Genomic DNA, 21,218 nt, shown 5'->3' on the forward strand with positions numbered 1-21,218 from the left:
GGGTGATCCTCTTGCAACTTCCTGTTGGGAAGGAGAATATTCCACAAGTAATGGATGATCCGTGGACTGGATACACTACAAGAGAAATAAATTTATCAGGTAAGCATAAATTATGTTTTTTCAGATCCAATGGATAAAAAATTGGAGGGTTACCTTAAGAAAATGTTTATTCAACAAGGTTTTATTTTACAGCCCCTTGCATGCATTGCGCCTGTCACTGCTGCGGCGGCATTCTGGTTTGAGGCCCTGGAAGAGGCCATCCAGACAGCTCCATTGAATGAAATTATTGACAAGCTTAGAACGCTTAAGCTAGCTAACTCATTTGTTTCTGATGCCATTGTTCATTTGACTAAACTAACGGCTAAGAATTCCGGATTTGCCATCCAGGCGCGTAGGGCGCTATGGCTTAAATCCTGGTCAGCTGACGTGACTTCAAAGTCTAAATTACTCAACATTCCTTTCAAGGGGCAGACCTTATTCAGGCCTGGCTTGAAGGAAATTATTGCTGACATTACTGGAGGCAAGGGTCATACCCTTCCTCAGGACAGGGCCAAATCAAAGGCCAAACAGTCTAATTTTCGTGCCTTTCGAAATTTCAAGGCAGGAGCAGCATCAACTTCCTCCGCTTCAAAACAAGAGGGAACTGTTGCTCATTCCAGACAGGCCTGGAAACCTAACCAGTCCTGGAACAAGGGCAAGCAGGCCAGGAAGCCTGCTGCTGCCCCCAAGACAGCATGAAGGAACGGCCCCCTATCTGGAAACGGATCTAGTGGGGGGCAGACTTTCTCTCTTCGCCCAGGCATGGGCAAGAGATGTTCAGGATCCCTGGGCGTTGGAGATCATATCTCCGGGATATCTTCTGTACTTCAAAGCTTCTCCTCCACAAGGGAGATTTCATCTTTCAAGGTTATCATCAAACCAGATAAACAAAGAGGCATTCCTAAGCTGTGTGCAAGACCTCCTAGTAATGGGAGTGATCCATCCAGTTCCGCGAACGGAACAAGGACAGGGATTTTATTCAAATCTGTTTGTGGTTCCCAAGAAAGAGGGAACCTTCAGACCAATCTTGGATCTAAAGATCTTAAACAAATTCCTCAGAGTCCCATCATTCAAAATGGAAACTATTCGGACCATCCTACCCATGATCCAAGAGGGTCAGTACATGACCACAGTGGACTTAAAGGATGCCTACCTTCACATACCGATTCACAAAGATCATCATCGGTTCCTAAGGTTTGCCTTTCTAGACAGGCATTACCAATTTGTAGCTCTTCCCTTCGGGTTGGCCACTGCCCCGAGAATTTTTACAAAGGTTCTGGGCTCACTTCTGGCGGTTCTAAGACCGCGAGGCATAGCGGTGACTCCGTATCTAGACGACATCCTGATACAGGCTTTCAAATTGCCAAGTCTCATACAGAGATAGTTCTGGCATTTCTGAGGTCGCATGGGTGGAAAGTGAACGTGGAAAAGAGTTCTCTATCACCACTCACAAGAGTCTCCTTCCTAGGGACTCTTATAGATTCTGTAGAGATGAAAATTTACCTGACGGAGTCCAGGTTATCAAAACTTCTAAATGCTTGCTGTGTCCTTCATTCCATTCCACGCCCGTCAGTGGCTCAGTGCATGGAAGTAATCGGCTTAATGGTAGCGGCAATGGACATAGTGCCATTTGCGCGCCTGCATCTCAGACCGCTGCAATTATGCATGCTAAGTCGGTGGAATGGGGATTACTCAGATTTGTCCCCTCTACTAAATCTGGATCAAGAGACCAGAGATTCTATTCTCTGGTGGCTTTCTCGGGTCCATCTGTCCAAGGGTATGACCTTTCGCAGGCCAGATTGGACGATTGTAACAACAGATGCCAGCCTACTAGGTTGGGGCGCAGTCTGGAACTCCCTGAAGGCTCAGGGATCGTGGACTCAGGAGGAGAAACTCCTCCCAATAAATATTCTGGAGTTAAGAGCAATATTCAATGCTCTTCTAGCTTGGCCTCAGTTAGCAACACTGAGGTTCATCAGATTTCAGTCGGACAACATCACGACTGTGGCTTACATCAACCATCAAGGGGGAACCAGGAGTTCCCTAGCGATGTTGGAAGTCTCAAAGATAATTCGCTGGGCAGAGTCTCACTCTTGCCACCTGTCAGCGATCCACATCCCAGGCGTGGAGAACTGGGAGGCGAATTTTCTAAGTCGTCAGACTTTTCATCCGGGGGAGTGGGAACTCTATCCGGAGGTGTTTGCTCAACTGGTCCATCGTTGGGGCCAACCAGAACTGGATCTCATGGCGTCTCGCCAGAACGCCAAGCTTCCTTGTTACGGATCCAGGTCCAGGGACCCGGGAGCGACGCTGATAGATGCTCTAGCAGCTCCTTGGTTCTTCAACCTAGCCTATGTGTTTCCACCGTTTCCTCTGCTCCCTCGACTGATTGCCAAGATCAAGCAGGAAAGAGCATCAGTGATTCTGATAGCGCCTGCGTGGCCGCGCAGGACCTGGTATGCAGACCTAGTGGACATGTCATCTTCCCCACCATGGTCTCTGCCTCTGAGGCAGGACCTTCTAATACAAGGTCCTTTCAATCATCCAAATCTAATTTCGCTGAGACTGACTACATGGAGATTGAACGCTTGATTCTATCAAGGCGTGGCTTCTCCGAGTCGGTCATTGATACCTTAATACAGGCTCGGAAGCCTGTCACCAGGAAAATCTACCATAAGATATGGCGTAAATATCTTTATTGGTGTGAATCCAAGAGTTACTCATGGAGTAAGGTTAGGATTCCTAGGATATTGTCCTTTCTCCAAGAGGGTTTGGACAAAGGCTTATCAGCTAGTTCTTTAAAAGGACAGATCTCTGCTCTGTCTATTCTTTTGCACAAGCGTCTGGCAGAAGTTCCAGACGTCCAGGCATTTTGTCAGGCTTTGGTTAGGATTAAGCCTGTGTTTAAGAACCAAGTTTAAGCTCCACGGGGGAGCAACAGTTTTAAAGTTCTTTAGGGAGTTCCGTTTGAACCCCTTCATTCCATTGATATTAAACTTTTATCTTGGAAAGTTCTGTTTTTGATGGCTATTTCCTCGGCTCGAAGAGTCTCTGAGTTATCTGCCTTACATTGTGATTCTCCTTATCTGATTTTTCATTCAGACAAGGTAGTTCTGCGTACCAAACCTGGGTTTTTACCCAAGGTGGTTTCTAACAGGAATATCAATCAAGAGATTGTTGTTCCATCATTGTGTCCTAATCCTTCTTCAAAGAAGGAACGTCTTTTGCATAATCTGGACGTAGTCCGTGCCTTGAAGTTTTACTTACAGGCTACTAAAGATTTTCGTCAAACATCTGCCCTGTTTGTCATTTACTCTGGACAGAGGAGAGGTTAAAAAGCTTCGGCAACCTCTCTCTCCTTTTGGCTTCGGAGCATAATACGCTTAGCCTATGAGACTGCTGGACAGCAGCCCCCTGAAAGGATTACAGCTCATTCTACTAGAGCTGTGGCTTCCACCTGGGCCTTTAAAAATGAGGCCTCTGTTGAACAGATTTGCAAGGCTGCGACTTGGTCTTCGCTTCACACCTTTTCAGAATTTTACAAATTTGACACTTTTGCTTCTTCGGAGGCTGTTTTTGGGAGAAAGGTTCTACAGGCAGTGGTTCCTTCTGTTTAAGTTCCTGCCTTGTCCCTCCCATCATCCGTGTACTTTAGCTTTGGTATTGGTATCCCACAAGTAATGGATGATCCGTGGACTGGATACACTTAACAAGAGAAAACATAATTTATGCTTACCTGATAAATTTATTTCTCTTGTAGTGTATCCAGTCCACGGCCCGCCCTGTCCTTTTAAGGCAGGTCTAAATTTTAATTAAACTACAGTCACCACTGCACCCTATGGTTTCTCCTTTCTCGTCTTGTTTCGGTCGAATGACTGGATATGGCAGTGAGGGGAGGAGCTATATAGCAGCTCTGCTGTGGGTGATCCTCTTGCAACTTCCTGTTGGGAAGGAGAATATCCCACAAGTAATGGATGATCCGTGGACTGGATACACTACAAGAGAAATAAATTTATCAGGTAAGCATAAATTATGTTTTCTGTTGATTCCATATGAGACCTGAAAAGATCCTTACACCTCCTAGGGAACAAATTTTTTGGCTATTACCCTTGCTACAGCTGAAAAGCCTGCCAACACAGGATATTCCTCCTACAAATACAGGCAAAGAATATAAAGAATAAGAGAGCACCTTAATCTACTCAAAAAAGGGGATCAAGAAACTCGCCTCTGAACATTTTAGGATTAAACATCAAAATAACATCAAAGATTTAAAATACTGGGGTATATGCAAAATTAAAAAACCCTGGCGAGGAGGTGACTTTGACCACTTACTACTAAGGAAAAAAGCAGAATTAATTTATGAGTTACAGACATTATACCCGCAGGGTTTAAACTCTGAATTAGATCTCAACCCCTTTTATTTTAGATTCATTTTCCAATATTTACTTTGGATTAACCACCATCTATCTCACTTGGTTATATAGGATTATAATTTTATATAGTGTCTATATATAGAATATAGTTATTTAGGTCAATATTGATTTAACACCAATCATGGTGTCGTCTTATTTTTGACTCAATATTCTTGTAAGCATATATAATGATTTGGGTAATATATATATATATATATATATCCCTCAGTTTACGCCGGGGTTAGGTTCCAGAAGGAATGGTTGTAAATCGAAACCGTTGTAAATTGAAACCCAGTTTATAATGTAAGTCAATGGGAAGTGAGGGAGATAGGTTCCAGGCTCCTCTCAAAATTGTCATAAGTAACATCTAATACATTATTTTTAAAGCTTTGAAATGAAGACTTTAAATGTTAAAAAGCATTATAAACCTAATAAAATAATCACACAACACAGAATATATAATTAAACTAAGTTAAATGAACAAAAACATTTGCAAAACAGCATTATAAACCTAATAAAATAATCACACAACACAGACTTCACTTGCATTTTTCTGCAAACAGTTCTTTCTATGCATTCCAATCTGGACTGATTTATAGACAGGAAGATCTTGTTCCTTTGAAATCTGCTCAATAGCTCCGGTCTGGTTAAACTGATTAATTTCAGCTTGCTTGGCTTTACTGCAACACAAGCGGACAGCTCCACCTACTGGCTATTTTAATAAATGCACTGCTTCTCAATGCTTTTCAATAGAAGTCAGATGACTGAAAAAAAAGGTTGTTATTCTGAAACGGTGTAAATTGAACCGTTGTAAAACGAGGGCCACCTGTGTGTATATGTGTGTATGTGTATGTGTGTGTATGTATATATATATATATATATATATATATATATATATACACATAATCACTTGAAAAAACCCTCTCTTGTTCTATACAATTCATTAATTCACAGAGTTGTACAAGACACTTGTGCCCTGCTTAAACAAATGGCAAGTAACCAACTAAATAAGGTAGGCACATAGAGGTGTAACAGCCCGTATAGTGTGGTAGACTTTTGGGACAATTCTCTTCTTATAAATAATCCAAAATTCCAATATAATACAACTGGACTTGTAACTGGAGGGTTTTAGAAGTAAGACCGCAAGAGTTTAAACTCCATATGTCCGTCTACATAACTGCTTGGACTAACACTTGTAAACGACATTTAAACAAAGATAATTCAAGTGTATCCCCATCAAAGGACTTTAAAATGTGTAAATTAAAAAGTGTATTTGTATCAAGGATTCCTCAAACACCTTATGACAAATAAGGACGTTTAAGAACACACATAAGCACACATTGTGAAAAAGGCAAATGAATTTGCTCTTGCATTAACCACAAATAGTGCAAAGTGCCATTAAAGTGCTACAAAGTGCCATTTAAGTCCTACATTTTGATGTATAAGGTGGAAACTGTTTAACATTGTTTTAACATTATGAATTAGGGTTTTATCCTAAATGACCGGTCATATGTGAGACTAATTTTTATTATATATTGGGTGTATTGTATATTTGTATACTACTTTTATGATATTTCTTTTTAGCAAGTAATAAACACACATTTTGTACTATATATCCTTCTGATCGTTCATACCATTTATTAATAATATAATAGGTTTTTTTATTGAATGTAGATTAACCTACTATTACAACAACAACCCCTTAGCTGTTTAGCGCATGTATACACTCTATTTTTGTGTATTCTTGTCTCAATTTTTTCTGTTTTATGGGAGCAGATTAGTATATGTGCAGGGGTACGATTTGCACACCACTTAACTTCTTTCTTTCTAACATCATTTTATATTACCATCTCAAACTGTTTTATATCCCTTTAAGTATAAAATTGTGAAATACAACTAAGAATGAAACTATTGAAAATTATTGATAGTTTCTTCTAATTCAAAAGAAGGAATTCCCCTCTTTCATAATTCTGTAGTCTCTACCATCCTCCATAAAAATCACATCTGGTGTCCAGTGGTGTAGTTAACTGCTCTTCCCCCAGAATGATCATCTGCATTTTGTGGGGGACGTGTAACCCTTTAGGTGGCACAAAAAGGGAGACAAGGGCTTCATTATACTTCCCCTTGGTCTTCATATAATCTCTTGGGCTTGTAATGTGATCTCAGACAGACAAGAGAATTCTTTTTCAGACCCTTGCAGCCACTTTTTAAGCCAGTGATTTGCAACCTTTTTTTTGCTGTGGCACACTTTTTTACATTAAAAAAATCCTGCGGCACACCACCATCCCAAAATGACACATTGTAGCCTAATACAATATATATATATATATATATATATATATATATACACATACTGTATATACACACACACACACTGTACTGTGCTGTCATGCCATGCCTCCTACAAACTATACATGACATATTGACATTCTTTTACAAACAATCATAATGATTGTCTGTGAATGAATGTCAATGTCATGGTTGTAAATGATGCCTGATGAGCCTGTCACATACCTCCCAATATTTCAAAATTTGAAAGGGGGACACCCCTGCACTGTTGTCAATCTGCCGCGGCACACTGGTTGAAAAACACTGTTTTAAGCCATTTGCATAAACTAGACATCTGGCTTTGTAGCTCCTGACACTAACCTCACTGTTTCCCTGTGAAAGTGTACTATCTCTCCAGAATTGCATGCATGGCTTTTTGGTGCCTGGTGGGGTGGTAAGAGAAGGAACGCACGGGGACTGGATGCTCCTCAGCAGAAATGTTACAAGCGGCGTGTTAATGCACCAAAAGTAGAGCAGTACCAACAAGCAGTGTAACCTCAGTACTATAATCACCTGCACCCAATATTTCTCAAATTACATCATAGTGATAATTTGCTATCATGTGAGTACGGGGCAATCCCAAAAACGCGTCCTAGGCTGGGATGTGTGTCGCACTGTCTATTTGATTTTAACTATTTTTTCTATGTATGCTTTAGCCCACGTTGGGTAGTTTTTTAGTCAACAAATGGTGTTGATGATTGAGCCACCCTGGTGACTGTTTTCTTTGTGTTTTGATAATTTGCTATCATCTGACTTAGTAACAAATGAAAAGTAACAAGGAATGTGTTGTAAAGTATAGATTATATCCTGATAAAATATAGTTACAAAATTACCACCTCACCTTTCACATTAAATAGGTTAAAAATATATACAGTGTTCTCCCCAGGACCTTTTTAGCGGGTGCACCACCCGGCTGATTTTATTGACCACTCAGTTTATTGCACAATTTATCATTAAATACATTTTATGTTAAATGTATGCAATTAATTTGTGCTTTGGATAGCAGAAAATTATATAATATTAGAAGATATTACACTGCCCCCACCTGGTTACTTCATAATGCCACCTCGTTGGCAAATGTTTCTCTGGAGAACACTGCTATAATTTATGTTGGAGTTAAATAAAAATATTTTTGGATTTTTAGTATTTTGTTATAGCAGTGGAGTATAAAATGTATGATAAAATTGCTCCTTTTGGTTTATTTTGTATATGAAATATCTGCGTTAAAACCACACCCCAATAAAATATGCTGAGCTTGCAGTAAAATCAGACTTCCTTATCTTGTAACTTTCTATCCACAGAAATGCTTCCTTATGTTATATCTGTATACCAAAGCTTAACAAGAACAATTGCAAATTAACATTTTATTACTTATCTCTCCTACCTCTCATATTTGGAAGTGTAATTTCTTCTGCTGACTATGTTTTACACAGTGTTTCTATAGACTATATGTAAGTATTGACATTTTAAGTATAGGTGGGAATACCCCAGGTAAAACAGCTTTCAGATGCCAAAATAAAGGCAAAGGAGCTATTTGTAAACAATTTATATACTACAGCTGGTAAAATTGATCATTGGGAACAGATAAAAAAGGAGACAATTTTACAGTAGTTTGCCCCTTTAATGTTATCTTGTCCATTTTCTGCTTCATTTGACTCCCATAGGTATGATTTGAGACAGAATATGGCTGCAGTATATGGGACAAGTCATCCATGTTCTCCAAAGCAGTGTGTAATTTTTACAAATTTATTTGAAATAAATCAATCTCTGCAGTGATGAATATATCATTGCAGTATAAATATATGTATGTTGCCTGATTTTATAGATGTTAAAACATGCTCTATCCCCTTATATTTAGGTCTACAAGAGTATGTAGAAGCTGTGACGTTTCTGCATTTTATAACAACAAAAAGCCTTGTTTGCTTGGAAGACATCAACAGACAATTAATATTTGAAGACATTGTAAAGATTCAGGATGCAGTAAGTCATTTTCAACCTTTGCTTCCTGTTTAAGACATTTGCTAATATATTTAAATAATTTACATTTAAAAGAGCAACCTCTTTTATTCTCTAAAAATAAGCAAACAATATAACTTAAATCTGCCTTTTACTCAAAAATATTAAAATGGACAATTTCCATGTATTGAAAAAAAATAATTGTTTTCCACTATTACACCGGGCATAGACCATAAAAATCTTTCATCAAGATTTTTTACAAGAGGAAGAGGAAGCAGCCTACATTAGTAAAAAAAGCATATTTTTTTTAAATGTGCAAAGTAAAGACTTAAAACACGTATATATATTCCAGGGGTTTTCCTCTTTATGCATTAGTCTCTTGCGACTTGGGTTGTAAAATAGTACTTTAGTTTGACAACAAAATTAGTTCATTACCGTGCCCATTGTTTTGTGTACATCTCATTAATACAGACGCATGCCTACGTGTGCTCCATTTGGCTAGAAATTGATAGTAAAGAGAGATAAGTCGAAGATTTTTTTATAAAAACACACTATAGGCTCAATTTATCAAGCCTTCTCCTCCCCTACAACTGCATGTTCTCACAAGAGAACCTGCAGCCAATATTTATCAAGCAGCGGTCATCAGACCACTGCTTCCTACCCTAGAATTGCAATCTCTCTGGTTTCGTCTGACTGGGGAGATTGACAGCTCCTGCCCACGCGTAAGTGGCAAAATAGCACTCGCGTGCAATGGTAAATTCCAGCAGCAGATTGCTGCCCGCCAGAGGCGAGCTGGGGCAGACGGGGGCGAATATGTCCGCCCTCGCTTGTTAAATCGAGCCCTTTATATTAATTGATAAAACTGCAATACAGTAGCGCTCTTTTCACAGTTTCACTTATGTAGCAGTTATCAATTGTCTCACTCTTACAGTGTTTTTTAAAGTTAGCAATGTGTTCTGTATATTTAGTTTACTTTTATACTTTATTTTTTTTAGACTTAACTATGTTGCTCACCTAATATATGATAGTGTAAACATGTTATTAGGCTTTTATATCCAGTCACACATGAGAAAATGGGTTATATTTCACTTTACAACTATTTTTGCTTTAAGGGAAACCCAAAAATATTACTTTGGAGTTCAGATGGAGTGCATAATTTTAAGAGTTCCCAATTTACTTCTATTATAAAATTTGCTTCATTCCCATGATATTCTGTGTTGAAGAGATACCTAGATAGGCATCTGGACACTACATGGCAGGAAATAGTGCTGCCCTCTAGGGCTCTCGCAAATGGATTCTCAGGGTGCCAGGAATCAGACTGAGACGAGAAGTGCAAAAATAATCACACCTTTTATTAATAGGAAAAAAATAATAAAAAGTCCACAAGTAAAATAATAAGCCAGGAGTCAAAACCAGAGCTGGTAGTCAGACAAGCCGAGTCAGGAGCCAAAGCGAATAGTCAGACGAGCCAGAGTCAGGAACAAACCAGGGATCAGGAACCAGGAATGACGTCAGGCAGCCAGGTAATACACAGGAACTCTCACAAACCAGTATGCTTTGCCTTTGCGTTGTCTCAGACCTAACACAGGCCCTTTAAACAATAAGTGATGACATCACAATTCTGAGACTGCATCCTGTCTCACACGGATGATGCACACCAGTCTGGCCATAAAAGAAAGTGCAGGAAATGAGCAGCATCCCCCACAATGCACCAAGTCAGCAAGAGAGTTGAGTAAAATGGCTGCCAGCAGCACATGGCAAACAAAACAGGGAAAAAACCCTGACAGTACCCTCCCCTCAACGACCCCTCCCCCACGGCTGGACAAAAGGCTTATTGGGGAAACGGGCATGGAAGGCACGGAGGAGGGCGGGAGCAAGAACATCAGAGGAGGGAACCCAAGAATGCTCCTCTGGACCGTAGCCCCTCCAGTGAACCAAATACTGTACACGGCCCCTGGACATAGGAGAGTCAATAATGCTGCTGACCTCATACTCCTCATGGTTGTCAACAAAGATAGGATGGGGACGAGGCAACACAGTGGTAAACCGATTACAAACCAATGGTTTCAAGAGGGAGACATGAAAAACATTGGAGATGCGCATAGCAGGAGGAAGGTCAAGAGCATAGGCCACAGGATTAACCCGTCGGAGTATTCGAAAAGGACCAACATAACGGGGAGGCAATTTATTGGAAGACGCACAAAGGTTCAAGTTGCGGGAGGAAAGCCTAACTCTCACCAACCTGGTAGGAAGGCGCGGGCAGACGCCTACAATCAGCCTGGAACTTTTGGCTCTGCATAGAACTATGAAGTCAATCCTGAATCTGTACCCACGTGGAACGGAGTTGCCGGAGATGCTCCTCCAAAGCCGGAATACCCTGAGACATGAATGAATCTGGCAACAAGGATGGTTGAAACCCATAATTCGCCATGAACTTGGAGGAAGCATTAATAGCACTATTACGAGCAAACTCTGCCCAAGGTAACAGTTCAGACCAATTATTGTGGTGATCTGAGACATAGCAACGGAGGAACTGTTCCAGAGCTTTATTAGACCGTTCCGCAGCCCCACTGGATTGAGGGTGATATGCCGAGGAGAAGAAAATCTGGATCCCTATTTGAGCACAAAAGGAACGCCAAAATCTGGAGACAAACTGGCTACCCCGGTCCGACACAATCTCCTTGGGTAACCCATGTAAACGGAAGACCACCCGGGCAAAAATTGAAGCAAGCTCCTGAGCGGTAGGCAGCTTCATCAAGGGAATGCAATGTGACATTTTAGAAAAACGGTCAACCACCATAAAGATAACAGTATTGCCATTGGAAACGGGGAGCTCGACAATGAAGTCCATGGAAAGATGTGTCCAAGTACGCTCATCATTAGCAATAGGTTGAAGAAGACACACAGGAAGACGTCGAGGAGTCTTATTCTGTGCACAAACTGAGCAGGAGGCAACATACACAGCAACATCAGAACGAAGACCTGGCCACCAGAATTGTTGAGTGACAGACCAAATCATTTGGTTCTTGCCTGGGTGACCTGCGGCTTTAGGATAGTGGTAAGTGTGCAAAAGTTTAGTTTGAAGATTCTCAGGAACAAAACACTTACCACTAGGTTTCTCAGGAGGTGCATTGGTTTGTGCAGCCAGGATCTCCTCCCCCAAGGGAGAAGTCAAATTAGTACGTATGGTAGCCAAAATATGGTCAGGAGGTATAACAGGATTAAGTACAGACTCATCCTTGGACAGAGGCGAAAATTGTCGAGAGAGGGCATCAACCCTAATGTTCTTACTACCAGGCAGGTAGGAAACTACATAATTAAACTGAGACAAAAATAGCGCCCATCTGGCCTGTCGGGGCAACAAACGTTTTGCTTCAGATAGATAAGTTAAATTCTTGTGGTCAGTAAGAATGAGCACTAGCACGCTAGTACCCTCGAGAAGATGCCTCCATTCCTTGAGTGCCAAAATTATGGCCAGTAATTCCCTGTCGCCAATTTCATAATTGCACTCCGCTGGAGATAATTTCTTAGAGAAAAAAACCACACGGATGCAAGGAACCGTCAGGCGTAGGACGTTGAGACAAGAGGGCAACTACTGCAGTCTCAGATGCATCGACCTCAAGAACGAAAGGCAGGACAGGGTTAGGATGAGCCAGAACTGGAGCGGCAGCAAAGGCAGTCTTAAGACTATCAAAGGCCTTAATGGCAGTAGGTGACCAATGGAGTGGATCATTCTCTTTACGGGTCATGTCTGATAGGTTTGACCAAGGATGAAAAGTTTTTAATAAACTTTCTATAGTAATTGGCGAACCCCAAAAAACGTTGAATAGACCGAAGACCAACTGGGCGAGGCCACTGCAGATAACTTGTCAGGATCCATGGAGAACCCTGCAACGGAGATAACATAACCTAGGAAGGTTACCTGATGGAACTCACATTTCTCGAGTTTACAAAACAAGCCGTTCTCACATAGTCTCTGAAGAACCCGTGTAACAGCAGAACGATGAGCCTCAAGTGTGGGTGAATGTATGAGGATGTCGTCTAAGTACACCACAACACACTGTTGCAACATATCTCGTAGGACATCATTAATAAATTCCTGGAAAACAGCAGGAGCATTACATAGGCCAAAGGGCATTAGAAGATGCTCATAATGCCCGCTCCTGGTGTTAAATGCTGTTTTCCATTCGTGGCCCTCCTTAATCCTAACAAGATTGTACGCTCCTCTCAAATCAAGTTTAGTAAAGACCGTAGCTCCCTTGAGGCTGTCAAACAGTTCCGTAATGAGCGGAATAGGGTAAGCATTCTTAATGGTAAGACGATTAAGACCCCTATAATCGATGCATGGTCTTAACTCGCCACCCTTTTTCTTCACAAAGAAGAAGCCAGCCCCTGCAGGAGAGCAGGATTTGCGGATGATCCCCCGTGACAGAGCATCGGCAACATACTCCTCCATAGCACAATTCTCTGCAACAGACAGAGGGTACACCTGGCCCCGAGGAGGAATGGCTCTGGGTTGCAGGTCTATGGCACAATCGTAAGACCGGTGAGGAGGCAAAGTACCGGCACGCACCTTGTCAAAAAAATCTAGGAACTCTCGGTACTCCACTGGCAATTGAGATACCGAAGAAGTGCAAGACTTTAACTGGTTTCCGAAGAAAAGTGGAAATACATTGCGGGGTCCACAACAAAATTTCGGACCTGCGCCAGTCGAGACTGGGATTGTGCTTTTGGAGCCAGGGATAACTAAGAACAACCGGAAAATGCGGAGAGTTTATCACCTGGAACTGGAGGGTTTCAAAATGGAGAGCCCCAACAGCCATGGACAACGGAGCAGTTTCGTGAGTAACGAGTGTGGGCTGAAGGGGCCTGCCATCAATGGCCTCAATAGCAAGCGGAATGGACCGAGGCAAAACAGGAATGGAGTGCTTTGATACAAAAGCACTGTCAATGAAATAGCCCACAGCACTGGAGTCAACAAGAGCCTGAGTGACTATGGAGGAGTCCACCCAGGAAAAGACAACCGTGACCAAAGGTTTCTCCTTAAGCGGTTCCGGGGACGAGGATAAACCACCCAAGGTCTGCCCCCGACAGGACCTTAGGTGTGAGCGTTTCCCGGCCGTGTAGGACAAGATTTCAAAAGGTGGCCCTGTAACTCACAATAGAGGCAGAGCCCCTCCCTCCTCCTAAAGGCCCTCTCCGCTGCGGAGAGACGCGTGAATCCCATCTGCATCAGCTCAGCAGTACCTGGTGATTCGGGACCAGGAGGAAAGGGAAGCATGGGTGGGAACGAACACGTAGGAGACAACGGAACAGGAGGCTTCCGCAAGCGCCCCTTGAAAGAGGGCCTCTCTCTGAGTCTGATGTCAATTAGGATCAAAAAAGACACCAATGCCTCGAGATCCTCTGGTAAATCTCTGGCAGCAACTTCAAAATCTGTTCAACATCTGTTGCAAATTGTTATTTTGATATTTCAAAAGTTCTTAGACTGTAACATAGTAACATAGTAGATAAGGTTGAAAAAAGACTGAAGTCCATCGAGTTCAACCTATACAAATCTAAAATACTTACAAAAAGCTCCAGTTAAGCTTAAATAACCCCATTAAAATGTGACCCATTTAATACTAGCAATCATATCCATGAATTTTGTTTATATACAGAAATTTATCCAGACTATTTTTAAATGTATCTATGGTATTGGCATTCACTACCTCCTTTGGTAATGAGTTCCACAATTTTATTGCTCTTACAGTGAAAAAACGTTTCCGTTGCAGGAGATTAAATCTCCTTTCCTCCAACCTTAAATTATGACCTCTTGTCAGAAACAATTTTCTTGGAATAAACAGAGCTTCTGCCATCTCTGTATATGGGCCTTGAATATATTTATATAAAGTAATCATGTCACCTCTCAAGCGCCTTTTTTCTAAAGAAAACAGACCCAGTTTGGCTAGCCTCTCCTCATAGGTTAATTTCTCCAATCCCCTTATTAGCTTTGTGGCCCTTCTCTGAACTTTTTCTAGTTCTGCAATATCTTTTTTAGCAATTGGTCCCCAGAACTGCACTTCAAACTCAAGGTGAGGTCTTACCAGGGCTTTATATAATGACACAATTATGCTTTCCTCCCTTGAATCAATGCCTCTTTTAATACATGCTAGTATCTTATTAGCCTTTGAAGCTGCTGCCCTGCATTGTGCACCCATCTTTAGCTTGTTATCTATTACTACTCCCAAATCCCTTTCCTCCTGTGTTTGGCTAAGTCTTGTCCCATTTAAAAAATACGTAGCCTGCTTATTTTTACTTCCAAAATGTAGAACCTTGCATTTTTCCGTATTAAATCTCATTTTCCATTCACTTGCCCATAGTTCTAATTTTAGCAAATCCCTTTGTAAAGAGAGTTCGTCCTGCTCTGACCTTATGACCTTACTTAACTTAGTATCATCTGCAAAAGTGACAAGTTCCTGTAAAGAAGTATAGTGTCCCTTAAAAGCTATATCTAATATTAGATACCCGTGCTAAATGTTATTGTTCAGCATTTTAAATCCCTTAAATTTTGAGGAGATATTCTGTTAATATTATATGCAGTTGGATTATATTATTACCCTTTTATTTCAGGCTTAGCTTGTACATTGACCCCATGTCACACTTCTTACTCGGACAGGAATGGATGTTTGCGAAACAGTTGATCTGTTTTAGGGTTGCTGTATTTATCACTGTTCGACCGGGCTCGCCCTAATAGTGGCGGAGTCTTTGGACTCGTACCGGGTGCAGTGTTTCAACTTCCAGTCAACCTGTCTCGGTTTAGGGAATAACTTTTTCCTTCTTTTACTTTCTGTGTTCACTACAGACCCCCTCTTAATGGCTTCTTTACATGAACAAAAAACTTTTACCTCCTAACGCCAACTGTAGAACGTGTCTGCTCGCAGGTGTGGCGGTCCTGGGAGTATTGGATGTCTTTCTAACTGGCCAGTTAGTTCCTGGTTGTTTGCTGGAGCTGTATGCTGGAGCTTAGGTCTCTTCTACGTGTTTCGGCTCTATGGGTATGATGTGAGCCTTTGTCAAGAATACTAGATCCAGTTCCTCCTCAGTATATAAGTTGTTTCCTGTTAACCCATTTGTTGTTATTCTTAAAGGGATCTTTTATTTAGATGATTTTCTACGTATCACAAATGTCTTTTGGATGTGATGTCACTCTATTCATTTGTCAGTTCTTCTTTTCATAAGGGTCAATTTTATCTTATAAAAAACTCTTTTCAATAACAAAATTATTATTTTTTGCATTGTGCCGCTTTTTAATACTTCAATGTATAGATAGTTATTCATTGAGCCTGTGTCACGTTATACTGAGCCATTTTGTGTCTAAATTCTAAACATAGAGAAAATACAAATAGTAATAAGATTCAGAAATATACTATATATATATATATATATATATATATATATATATATATATATATATATATATATATATATATATATATATATATATATATATATATACATTTGATACAGTTATTCTAATTGTCATGTTACAGGACATTTACGACATCTTAACGGTAGTTTAACTAGTTAGAAACAGGAGAATGCTTTGGAGAGGTGTCAGTTATCCCAAACCTATCAATATTATAATTGGGGATTTTCTTATATCAAGAAGTTTAAATCTAGTTCACTATTAAGACCATTAGGGTAGAGGGTACCAAAATTGTAGATAAATTCTGCTTCTTGTTTCAGAAGCTTCTTTTCAATATTTCTTCTCCCATCCTCAGTTATTTTTCTAATACCCCAAAATTTGAATGTGTTTAATTTCCCCAGATGTTTATTTTTGAAGTGTTTATATAACTCTGTATCTTCTCTCTTGTGTTCGATCGCTAATAGGTGTTCCCTTATACGATCCCTCAGTTTTCTGCCAGTTTGGCCAAAATATTTCATATTAAAATCACATTGAATTACATAAATTACGTTAATATCTGTACATCTAATGATATCAGAAATTGTAGTTTCTCTGCCTGTTTTATCTGATTTAATCTTTTTAAGTTTGCTGCTATATTTGCAGGACTTACAGTTATGGCACGGATAAAACCCTTCAATTTTTTTCTCCTTTCAGATCTAAGAATCCCCTGTTGGACATTGCCTTATTTTTGTTATTTTTTACGTCACTTGGAGCTAATATTGATTTTATTTTTTTTTCCTTTTTCTAAATAAATCGAGGATATTTATTTAATGTCTGACTTAATAGAGGATCTTTCAGTAGGAGATTCCAGTGTTTATTTATTATTTTTTGGAATGATTTGTATTGTAATGAATACGTTGTGATGATTGGAATCTCTAAATGAAGCTTTGAAGCTGTTTTATTTCTATTTCTGTTACTTTTTGTTAGTAGACTATTTCTGTCTATACTTTTAACTTCTTCTGCAATTTTTTCAATTTTCCTTACGTCATAACCTTTATGTTCAAATCTTTTTATCTAGTTTTAGACTGCATTTCATAATCTTTTGTGTTTGTACAGTTTTTTCGTAAGCGTAACAATTGTCCCTTTGGAATATTATTTTTCCAATTACTATGGTGACAACTTTTTGAGTCTATATAGTTATTGGAGTCCACTTTTTTGAAATAGTTGTGTGCCCTAATCTCTCCATTAATGATATCTTACTTCTATATCAAGAAAGTTTAATTTACTTCTGCTATACTCATGCGTAAAAGTTAATCCATGTGTGTTGGTATTTAGATCTTGAATAAATAGATCAAGGAGTTCTAAGTCCCCTTTCCATACAAAGAACATATCATCAATGTAGCGTCTATAGAGCACAAGGCTCGCACCCCATGGGGACTGTTCTATCATATTTTCTTCAAAATTGCCCATGAAAAGATTTGCATAACTGGGTGCGAACCTTGTGCCCATAGCCGTCCCTTTGATTTGAAGATAGTATATGTCTTCAAATTTGAAATAATTATTACTCAAAATAAATTTTATACATTGTATTAGAAATTCTCCTTGTGTTTGAGACATATTGTCATCTTTATCTAGGTATGTTTTCACTGCTTTTAATCCTAAATCATGTTGTATGTTAGTATACAGTGAATTGACATCACGTTACTAATATAAAGTTCTCATCCCATTGTAGATTTTTTATCTCATTTAGAAAATGTGTGGAATCTGAAAGGTATGAGGATAGATTTTTAACATATTTCTGCAAGATTCGATGTAATTGAATCTATTCCTGATATTATTGGACAGCCTGGGGGTCTATTTAAATCCTTATGTATCTTCGGGAGCAAATAAAAAAATGGTGTTCTAAGTTCAGATATTAGATATTTATGTTCCATATCTGTTACAAGGCTTAGATCTTTGGCTTTCCCTAGTATGTCTATTAATTTTTTCTGATAATTATTCCCTGGATCACTCTTGAGTTTTCTATAGATAGTAGTGTAATTTACTAGTCTATAAGCTTCTTCTGTATAATATGTACTGTTCATTAGGACCACTCCTCCACCTTTATCTGCTTGTTTTAATAACTAAGTCTTTCCTTGACTGTAAATCTTTAAGAATATTTCTTTCTTTACTAGTTAGATTCCAATTTATATTTTTGGGATCTTCTGTATTCAGTTTATCTAGATCCTCTTTTACTAATTTTTCAAATGATTCAATGAAGTTCCCTTTTTCCTGCGTGGGGAAAAAAGTGGATTTCGGCCTTAGATTTATATGGATATATTTACAATTAGATGTATTGGTGTATTCAACGGGATTTTTTATGAAATATTTTTCTTCTGTTATGTGTGATCAGTCCACGGGTCATCATTACTTCTGGGATATCATCTGCTCCCCTACAGGAAGTGCAAGAGGATTCACCCAGCAGAGCTGCCACACAGCTCCCCCCCTCTACGTCACCTCCAGTCATTCTCTTGCACCCAAAGACTAGATAGGAGGTGTGAGAGGACTATGGTGATTATACTTAGTTTTTAGAACTTCAATCAAAAGTTTGTTATTTTACAATAGCACCGGAGCGTGTTATTACCTCTCTGGCAGAGTTTGAAGAAGAATCTACCAGAGTTTTTCTTATGATTTTAACCGGAGTAGTTAAGATCATATTGCTGTTTCTCGGCCATCTGAGGGAGGTAAAAACTTCAGATCAGGGGACAGCGGGCAGTTGAATCTGCATTGAGGTATGTTGCAGTTTTTATTTTCTGAATGGAATTGATGAGAAAATCCTGCCATACCGTTATAATGAACATGTATGTATACTCTACACTTTAGTATTCTGGGGATGGTATTTCACCGGAATTACTCTGTAAAAGTACATTAAACATTTTAATAGATATTTTTCATGTTAAACGTTTTTGCTGGAATGTAGAATCGTTTGCATTAATGAGGTACTGAGTGAATAAATATTTGGGCATTATTTTTCCACTTGGCAGTTTGCTTGTTTTAATTATGACAGTTTCGTTTCTCTCTCACTGCTGTGTGTGAGAGGGAGGGGCCGTTTTTGGCGCTCTTTGCTACGCATCAAAAATTTCCAGTCAGTTACTCTAGTATTTTCTGCATGATCCGGTTCATCTCTAACAGAACTCAGGGGTCTTCAAACTTCTTTGAAGGGAGGTAGATTCTCTCAGCAGAGCTGTGAGACTTATATAGTGACTGTGATTTAAAACGTTGCTCTGTAGTTTTTATGTTTAAAATTTAATTAGTGTTATTTTACTAATGGGAACAAACCTTTGCTAAAAAGTTGTGTTGTTTTTAAAGAGTGATGCTATAACTGTTTTTTCAGTTCATTATTCAACTGTCATTTAATCGTTTAGTGCTTCTTGAGGCACAGTACGTTTTTGTTAAATAAGATTGTAACCGAGTTGCATGTTTATTGCTAGTGTGTTAAACATGTCTGATTCAGAGGAAGATACCTGTGTCATTTGTTCCAATGCCAAGGTGGAGCCCAATAGAAATTTATGTACTAACTGTATTGATGCTACTTTAAATAAAAGCCAATCTGTACAAATTGAACAAATTTCACCAAACAGCGAGGGGAGAGTTATGCCGACTAACTCGCCTCACGTGTCAGTACCTGCATCTCCCGCCCGGGAGGTGCGTGATATTATGGCGCCTAGTACATCTGGGCAGCCATTACAGATAACATTACAAGATATGGCTACTGTTATGACTGAAGTTTTGGCTAAATTACCAGAACTAAGAGGCAAGCGTGATCACTCTGGGGTGAGAACAGAGTGCGCTGATAATTCTAGAGCCATGTCTGATACTGCGTCACAGCTTGCAGAGCATGAGGACGGAGAGCTTCATTCTGTAGGTGACGGTTCTGATCCAAGCAGGTTGGATTCAGATATTTCAAATTTTAAATTTAAATTGGAAAACCTCCGTGTATTACTAGGGGAGGTCTTAGCGGCTCTTAACGATTGTAACACTGTTGCAATACCAGAGAAAATGTGTAGGTTGGATAAATACTTTGCGGTACCGGCGAGTACTGACGTTTTTCCTATACCTAAGAGATTAACTGAAATTGTTACTAAGGAGTGGGATAGACCCGGTGTGCCGTTCTCACCCCCTCCAATATTTAGAAAGATGTTTCCAATAGACGCCACCACACGGGACTTATGGCAAACGGTCCCTAAGGTGGAGGGAGCAGTTTCTACTTTAGCTAAGCGCACCACTATCCCGGTGGAGGATAGCTGTGCTTTTTCAGATCCTATGGATAAAAAATTAGAGGGTTACCTTAAGAAAATGTTTGTTCAACAAGGTTTTATATTGCAACCCCTTGCATGCATCGCGCCGATTACGGCTGCGGCAGCATTTTGGATTGAGTCTCTGGAAGAGAACCTTAGTTCAGCTACGCTGGACGACATTACGGACCGGCTTAGAGTCCTTAAACTAGCTAATTCATTCATTTCGGAGGCCGTAGTACATTTAACCAAACTTACGGCTAAGAATTCAGGATTCGCCATTCAGGCACGTAGGGCGCTGTGGCTAAAATCCTGGTCGGCTGATGTAACTTCTAAGTCCAAATTGCTTAATATACCTTTCAAGGGGCAAACTTTATTTGGGCCCGGTTTGAAAGAAATTATTGCTGACATTACAGGAGGTAAGGGCCACGCTCTACCTCAAGACAAAGCCAAAGCTAAGGCTAGACAGTCTAATTTTCGTCCTTTTCGAAATTTCAAAACAGGGACAGCATCAACTTCCACTGCACCAAAACAGGAAGGAGCTGTTGCTCGTTACAGACAAGGCTGGAAACCTAACCAGTCCTGGAATAAGGGCAAGCAGGCCAGGAAACCTGCTGCTGCCCCTAAGACAGCATGAACCGAGGGCCCCCGATCCGGGACCGGATCTAGTGGGGGGCAGACTCTCTCTCTTCGCCCAGGCTTGGGCAAGAGATGTCCAGGATCCCTGGGCGCTAGAGATCATATCTCAGGGATACCTTCTAGACTTCAAATTCTCTCCCCCAAGAGGGAGATTTCATCTGTCAAGGTTGTCAACAAACCAAA

At 40.1% G+C, this 21,218-nt stretch overlaps 1 protein-coding gene across 1 annotated transcript in view; it reads left to right on the top strand.

Moving 5' to 3' along the window:
* TSNAX (translin associated factor X) overlaps positions 1-21,218 on the top strand; it is a 125,905-nt gene that overhangs the window by 83,678 nt on the left and 21,009 nt on the right. The window contains exon 5 of the mRNA XM_053711110.1: positions 8,638-8,759. Within this exon, the coding sequence (XP_053567085.1) occupies positions 8,638-8,759 (122 nt within the window). The remainder of the gene's footprint in view (positions 1-8,637; positions 8,760-21,218) is intronic.

Source organism: Bombina bombina, chromosome 4, assembly GCF_027579735.1.
Source record: "Bombina bombina isolate aBomBom1 chromosome 4, aBomBom1.pri, whole genome shotgun sequence".
Classification (NCBI taxonomy): Eukaryota; Metazoa; Chordata; class Amphibia; order Anura; family Bombinatoridae; genus Bombina; species Bombina bombina.